We start from the raw sequence: 8,048 nt of genomic DNA, 5'->3' as shown, positions 1-8,048 counted from the left end.
CTGAAAGCTCTGGCGGGAGAGAAGACGCCGCTTGTGTTGTCTGTCAGTTTAAGAAACGGGTTTCGCGAAATAATATTAGTCTCACGTCTATACGTTACTTTAGGTCATATTTTGAGTTCTTTTTCCTTTTAATCTGGGAGGAGAGACTTCTCTGTCCTCCTGCTTTAACAGTGTAATCTACGGTATCAGACTAATAGCTCACAGGCTAAGAAGTGAAGCCAAACCTTCTAACTTAAGAGTTTTACTTGAAACATCTGTTGAGTATTTGAATTCGCTCTCGGTTTATCGGTCTTGCGTTGTTTTGGAGGGTAAATTGTGTCCATTTCCTTGTTACTACAGTAAAGTTAAAGCTATGGCAAAAGTGCAAGTGCTAAATGTAGCTGTCCTGGACAACCCGAGTTCATTTGGAAACCCGTTTCAATTCGAAGTTACGTTTGAGTGCATGGAGGATCTTCCCGAGGGTGAGTATTAAAGTTTAATGTAGTTTTGGTATGTTTTCTCCTCCTCCTTTAGCTTGCTAGCTAACGCGCTAACGCCTCCCGATGACGTCAGAATGGCGGGTGATTGAAGCTGTAATGTATCCTTTGTGCTTCTCGTTTTCAGTTGTTGTGTGTATTTCTAAGGAAAAAACTTTGCAATAATACATATTGATGGTATTATTGATTAAAAGCTAGTAAATGCTTTACTCTAATCCCACTGTGCTACAGGGTTGCCATATAGAAACGTTAGTATTTCTGTAAAACTTTGCTAGTTGATTTCTGAACAATAGTATAGAATTATCAAATACAAGAAACATCCTTTGCCTGTGTGACCCCAGTACTAGAAAATTAAATGTTAAATATTAAGTCTGCACTTTTAATTCCAACAAAATACACTCCTACCAGTCGTGCAACCAAGGATGCATTTTTATTTAATCAAAAAAATACAGTAATGTTGTAAAATAGTAATTTAAAATAAGTGTCTTCTATTTGAATATATTTTCAGTTTTAATCTATTCCTGTGGTCAAAGCTGAATTTTCAGCCTCATTACTCCAGTCTTCAGTGTCACATGATCCTTCCCAAATCATAAGAAACATTTCACATTGTTAAACAGTTTCAAGTACACCCGGCTGCAGCCTGCAGATCGAGGCGGGGCTGCACCTGGGGTGGGGCTGCACGTGTCGCCCCGCCCACAATGCTTCTCATTGGTTAGTGGCAAAGTAATGACGTCGACGCCGCGGTAAACAGGAAATGCGGTTGAAACATAATTGGTAGCAATACATAATTATATAAAACAAACCTGTGAACCCGTTAATTACTTATACCTGGTAAATTTATATAGTATTAAACAATACATTGTAAATTTGTTAATCTTTGGAAAACATTTCATTTTATGTACATTTCCAAGCAAGAATCCAATTACTGCTTTTGACTTCATTGCAGTCGCAATGTCAACAAATATAGTTTATTTACAACTTAAGTTTAAGTTATTTCTATTCATGTGCATTGGTCATTTACCACTTACAAGTTATTTATGGTCGTTTTTTATTTTAATTTCAGTATATGCTTTACTGTTTACATGTATTATTAACATTTAAATAAAAGTTAAATATTCTCAGCAAGTGTCATGCCTTAAGATGTTATTAAAATTAATGGTAACACTTTACAATAAGATTCATTAAACAGTAATGTATTAACTAACATGAACTATAACCATGAGCAATACAATTGTTATTGTATTTACTAATCTTCGTTTACATTAGTTATTGAAAATACAGTAGTTTATTGTTTGTTTATGTTAGTTAACTGTATAAGTGCAGTTCATTATTAGTTCATGTTAACTAATGAACCATATTGTTACCAAATTAATAATTTATGGATCTACTTGATAATGAAAATCTTATGGTAAAAATATCAGCATTGTTTGTATATGAATAACATGCCAAGACAATTATTTATTTAGGTATGAAACGGTTTAATTCTGATAAAGAAAGGTGAAATTTGTACATTTGTATATAACACATCTTTTTGTACATATAAATGTCTGGTTAAACATGAACATCCTTTACACACTTTCTTCCTTTATTACTTAATCTCCTTTAATCATTAAACCTTCCTTCTTTATACACTTTACTGGCACATGAAACAGCAGTCTGGGTCCTCTATGCTGTCGTAGCATCCTCTCAGGTAACCACGCTTCCCATTACCTTTAAAACCTGAGCAGGATTTGAACAAGGTTTTACATGTGTTACACTCTTTATTTTCAAAAGGCACCCGCAATTCAGCCTTTGATGTTTCACTCCATTTTCCCCAGTTCACAACACCTGTATCCAAAAACATACACAAAAACAGAACTCTTTCATATGCACATCTAAGATTATGTTAGCCATGCCAGTGCTTTAGAAAAAGCAAGAAGCAAGATTACTTAAAGTCAACCTTATACTCATGAGGCCTTATGGACCGAGGAAGACTGGGGCTGCGTCTGCTGGACCGAGGAAGACTGGGGCTGCGTCTGCTGGACCGAGGAGGACTGAGGCAGCCTCTGCTGGACCGAGGAGGACTGAGGCGGCCTCTGCTGGACCGAGGAGGACTGAGGCTGCGTCTGCGGCATCTGCTGGACCGAGGAGGACTGAGGCTGTGTCTGCTGTACCGAGGAAGACTGGGGCTGCGTCTGCTGGACTGAGGAGGACTGAGGCTGCATCTGCTGGACCGATGAAGACTGGGGCTGCGTCTGCATGGGTGGCAATGTGCTTCAGCAAATTTGCCCGAGTTATTACAGTCGCTGAACAATAGCAGCAGTGAAAGTGGGACTTTGCCCGACATTTTAAAATGGTGAAATCTGAAAGGGCAAACAAAAGAAAATAAGTTTGTTGAAAATTGCCTAAATTTAACCTTCACTTGTTTGCATTTTGCTCTGGACAGTGGACAGTCGCAAGACAGAATTTTCATCAGCACCATCCATGTGCAAGCACATTTTTTTGTGATTTCAGCAACAAAGACCCATGGTCAATGCGCGCAATGCAGAAAATTAAGTTTACCTGAACCTTAAAATTAAATATTCTTCTACAAATTCACAAGCAATTAAATCCGAAGCATGCACAGTGCATTGCTGGCTGGTTCAGCACCATATTATACTTTAAATAAAGTGAGATAAGCAAAAGACAGTTAAACTCACCATGATGTTGAACTGCCCACTGAAAGTGATTTTTGATGTGATAATACATCAGTTCTGGCATACTGGAGTAGCTGCAGAATGGGCACTCACTAGTGCAGCTTTTTAAATACTGCTCACATTCCCCCTTGCTTAACACCGTTTTGTGCATTTTTGCAAGGGGTAATGGCTCTTAAAAGAGCCTTTGGGTTATAAATTGAGGAACAACAAAAAAAGAGGAGAGATGGAGGGGTGGGGATGACAATGACAAGGATCTGCAAACAGAAGGAAATACAGAGAATCAGTATTAGATATTATTTAGATATTATTATAATAATATCTAAATAATTAACATTTAATAATTTTATTCACAGAAAAACAATACATTTGTATAGCCATTGTTAATATGAACTTGTCCTATATTACTTCTGCTGGTTCAGTTTTGCCACTGTATTTATTTTTAAGGGGCTTATTTTGGGAACACTATATCAAATTCATAATCCCACTAAAACCACACACTAACTTTCTAATGCTGCCTTCAAGTGCTCTCGTAAATATTGCACATGAACGCCCTCCCATTCCAAAACCTTAATGGGATGAGCTCGTAATTACAACTTCAATAGTGAGAATTATTAAATTTCCGATAGAACGTGAAGGCAGCATTATGCCATGCTTTTGGGAAACGCAGACCTGGTTATTTAAAAGCAGACCTTTACACCTTGCGTGACATGGCTGAGTGAGTAAAGTTATGCGATTTTATTTTGAAACTACTTTACATTTCCTTTTAACAACACACTAAACGGCACTTCAGAATTAAAAATTGTAATTAAACAAATTAGACAAGAGACGTAGCTCGCTTGTACTCACCATGCAGCCAAGAAGAACGTAAATGAAAAACCGCTAGAATCGACGTAATGACTTGACGCCACTAACCAATGAGAACAGTGTTGTAGGTGGGACGAGATGTGCAGCCCCGCCCCAGTTGCAGCTCCGCCTCGATCTACGTCATTACTTTGCCACTAACCAATGAGAAGCATTGTGGGTGGGGCGACACGTGCAGCCCCGCCCCAGGTGCAGCCCCGCCTCAATCTGCAGGCTGCAGCCGGGTGCTTCTCAACAGTTTTGCTGCTTAATATATATTTTTTTGAAATCAGGATATTTTCTAAAGGATTCTTTGAATAGGATGTTCAAAAGAACAGCATTTCTTAAATGTCAGTTATACGCAATTTAATTGAATGCATCCTTGCTGAATCGAAGTATCCTTTTTTTTTAAAAATCTGGACCTACCTCAACCTTGTTAATGGTAGTGTATTTTGTTTTCCACAATCAAATTACGCTGCAACAAAAAAAAAACTGTTTTCAACATAAAAATAAAAAAAAGCCTTCTTTCAAAAACATTAAAAACCGGGGTGGTGATGGCGCAGTGGATAAGACACATGCCTTTGGTGTGAGAGACCCGGGTTCGAATCCACTGTGAGACACCAATGTGTCCCTGAGCAAGACACTTAACCCCCTAGTTGCTCCAGAGGCGTGCGACCTCTGACATATATAGCAATTGTAAGTCGCTTTGGGTAAAAGCGTCAGCTAAATGAATAAATGTAAAAATCTGAATTATTCCAAACTTTTGGCCAGAAGTGTGTTAGTTTTTTTTTTTTCTTTTGTCTGAATAGTTGAAGGAAACATTGTTGTAATTACACATTATGTGGGACAATCTAATCTTTTGCATAAATGTGTAACTGTTTTCTCTGTTATAGATCTTGAATGGAAGATCATTTACGTGGGCTCAGCAGAAAGTGAAGAGTACGATCAGACTCTTGACTCTGTTCTGGTTGGTCCAGTTCCTGCAGGCCGACATATGTTTGTGTTTCAGGTGAGATCATAATAACACAGAATATCATTATCAACAGTAAAAATGCAATGCTTTGCATTTGATTTAAATATATTCTAGTAAATTTCTACTTTGGAAATAACACTAATATGAGTAAATTAGCTATTTTCAAAGTGTTGCATCTGCTTAATGTAACTTTTTATTTTTTTTTTGCATTTCATCAGTACTCCTATAGCCACAATCGCACCACAACTATAATTGAGATTTTTTATAAAGATTACATGTTGTCACTCTAAGATTTCCACATTTCCACAGCACCAGAATAAAGTTGTCAGTCCTGTATTTGAGTTATTCATACGGCTGCATTCACACACTTATGAGAGTGACAACCACACCTGTACATTTTCAGGACTCAAAACTCACGTTCTCTTATTAAAATACAATGAAAGGGGTAGTTCACTCAAAATTGTAAATTAACTCATTTATATGAACCTGTGTAACTTTCTTCTGTGCAACACAAAAGTATATTTAGCTATTAGCAGAACATGAGTGAACATTTTTTGTGTTTTGCATTTGAAACTACATGAGTGTGGTTCCTTTTTATTAACTATTCCTGTAATGTTGTTCTGTATTAAATGTACACACAGAAAGCCAATTATTGCACTTATCCTGCAGTTACACCCAGTTAGAGTCATGCACGTATTCGAAGAAATACTTTTCTTTCCCTCATTACTTTATGGTATTTTTGTTTTTCATGCAACAGGCAGATGCTCCAAACCCTGCCCTAATACCTGAGAGTGATGCTGTGGGTGTTACTGTTGTTCTGATCACATGCACATACAGAGGACAGGAGTTCATACGCATTGGCTACTATGTTAACAATGAGTACACAGACACTGAGTTTCGTGAGAATCCGCCCCTCAAACCTGACTATGGACAGGTATGTCACAATGTTTCTTACACTTTAGAGTTTTGTAGCTTTTCATCCATCTGTGTTCTAGCTATAGGAAATATGCGTAACAAAAATGAAACCAAAAAATATCATCTAATTTTTCACTCAAGTTCACAAAAAATTGTTGTCCAAAAATACAATTTAGAAAAGGATAGTTCCTCACCTCAAAGTCACTATGAAATCAAAATTTGTAAATGGAATGGAATGTTGCAGTATTTATGGTAAATGATTTATCCATGAACGTCCTTGTTTTTTTTTTGTTGTTGTTGTTTTTATAATTCATGTGATCCCTTGTAATCTTTAATCAAAAACATTATTGTAAGGTTGTCCAATGGCCAGACATGTTTCAGTCCCTTTTCTCCAGCAACCTGTCACTCCACAACTGACTTGCACTCTGATCTGCTTCTGTTTAGCGTGCAATGGCCACTTTTCTATGATCCAATCAATCCCTGATAAATGGAAAAAAATCTCATTCAATAAGCCATTTAGCTTGGATATATGCCATAATAGCGAAGAAAAGACTGTTGACTTTAATAACACCTGTTTTGGACTATCAATATCAAGTAGAAAATTAATGGCTGCTACATAAACTAAAAGCCATTGGTTATTTTAAAGACAGATGAGTTCTTCAATATATCTGGCCCCAACTTGTTGTTTCATATGGTGTACGGCAATACAAGAAAGAACACTGTACTCATAAAGCCATTTCATTGGGTTTTAATAGTTTTATTAAGAGGTATCTTCAGTTTTATCTGAATAAAACGTGTCAAAAATACAACTATAGTTAATTTGAGCAGTGCATAATATCACTCAATAGTAGCAATTCTGATAAAAATGGTGCAAAAAAAAGTTGACTATTATGAGGGTTACTGTAAGTCAGTGCTTTGGGATTTCAATAAATAAAATAACATTTTGTAAAATAAATAAATCGTAAATATATTTGTATAATAAAGGTATTGCTATTACTATAGGAATATTTCTTTATTGGTTTAATTTATGAAAATGTAATACTAATATACTACAAATAATAATAATTATCATTATTGTATTGTCATGTTGAAAGAGTTCCATTGAAAACATTGATTTATTTGTATTCTTTATTGGTTTAATTTATAAAATGTAATAAAATAAAATAACACAATTATTTATTAATTATTATTATTTTATAGTTAAATTTATAGAAGCTGGTTTCTGCCACAGAACAAAATTAAGAAATAAAAAAATTAATAAAGGTAATTGCATGAAAAAATGTATAACTATTCCCTAGGGGTTGTCGTATTAATAGCTATGTTTCCATCCAAAGATTCAAATTAAGCTTATGCACAAAACTGGAATATTGCATAAAACATTTGCGAATAAAGCACCGTTTCCATCCAACGAGTCAAGAGAGAACAAAATCTTCACTTCCTGGTAAACTGGCACTAAATATCACTAAGAATATAGGAGAAGCCACTGAATATAATCACTTTCATATATGATAAATTACTTGCGCCTCAGAGCGAGCAGACGAAACACAGTAAATGCAGTCATTGCTTTTATGTACATCTTGGCGTTTCCATTCAGCGTTTTTTTTTGTTTTGTTTTTTTATGCGATATTCCAAAATGTGCATAAAAATAGGTGGATGGAAACATAGCTAGTGTCACCTTTTTCATCCCTGATGAATTTGCATCCCTGTAAAATTAAAGTGTGCTCAAAGCCCTTTTTATCTGCTTGCTTTCAGCTCCAGAGGAACATTCTGGCTTCCAACCCACGAGTAACCAGATTTCACATCAACTGGGAGGGATGTGCTGAGAAAATGGAGGATTCAGAGAACGTGGACCCTGCACCCAACGCCATGCTGCCCCCATCCTGCACTCCGGGAAAAGCACCTCCACTCGGACTAGTGCCAGACAACTCCATGGACTGTTTGTAGTGACGCAGGCTCCTGCGAATAATCCTCACATCTCAAGGCTCATCCGTGAGCTCAGGTCAATCTGGACACTGTGGAGGAGAGGCGGGATTATTCAAACACATCAGAAATAAAAATGAATCTAATTTTCTTAGTCGTCACACCTATGTGAAACAAATCAGTGGTGTGCAGAAAATGCCAAATCCTCCGGTATGCAATAAACATGTTTGCTTTTCAGTTTGAAACATG

The 8,048-nt window shown here is 36.5% G+C and overlaps 1 protein-coding gene across 1 annotated transcript; it reads left to right on the top strand.

Annotated features, from left to right (window-relative positions):
* LOC306857376 (histone chaperone asf1b-A) lies at positions 1-8,048 on the top strand. Its single transcript, XM_079397294.1, has 4 exons — positions 1-461; positions 4,885-5,000; positions 5,722-5,898; positions 7,632-8,048. The coding sequence occupies exons 1-4, from the start codon at positions 353-355 to the stop codon at positions 7,821-7,823; spliced, it is 594 nt and encodes a 197-aa protein (XP_079253420.1). The 5' UTR covers positions 1-352; the 3' UTR covers positions 7,824-8,048.

The sequence above is a fragment of the Barbus barbus genome (genome assembly GCF_936440315.1).
Source record: "Barbus barbus genome assembly, chromosome: 3".
In the NCBI taxonomy this organism is placed as follows: Eukaryota; Metazoa; Chordata; class Actinopteri; order Cypriniformes; family Cyprinidae; genus Barbus; species Barbus barbus.
Note: the sequence above shows the minus strand (reverse complement) of the source record. Positions and strands in the feature narration are given on the sequence as shown.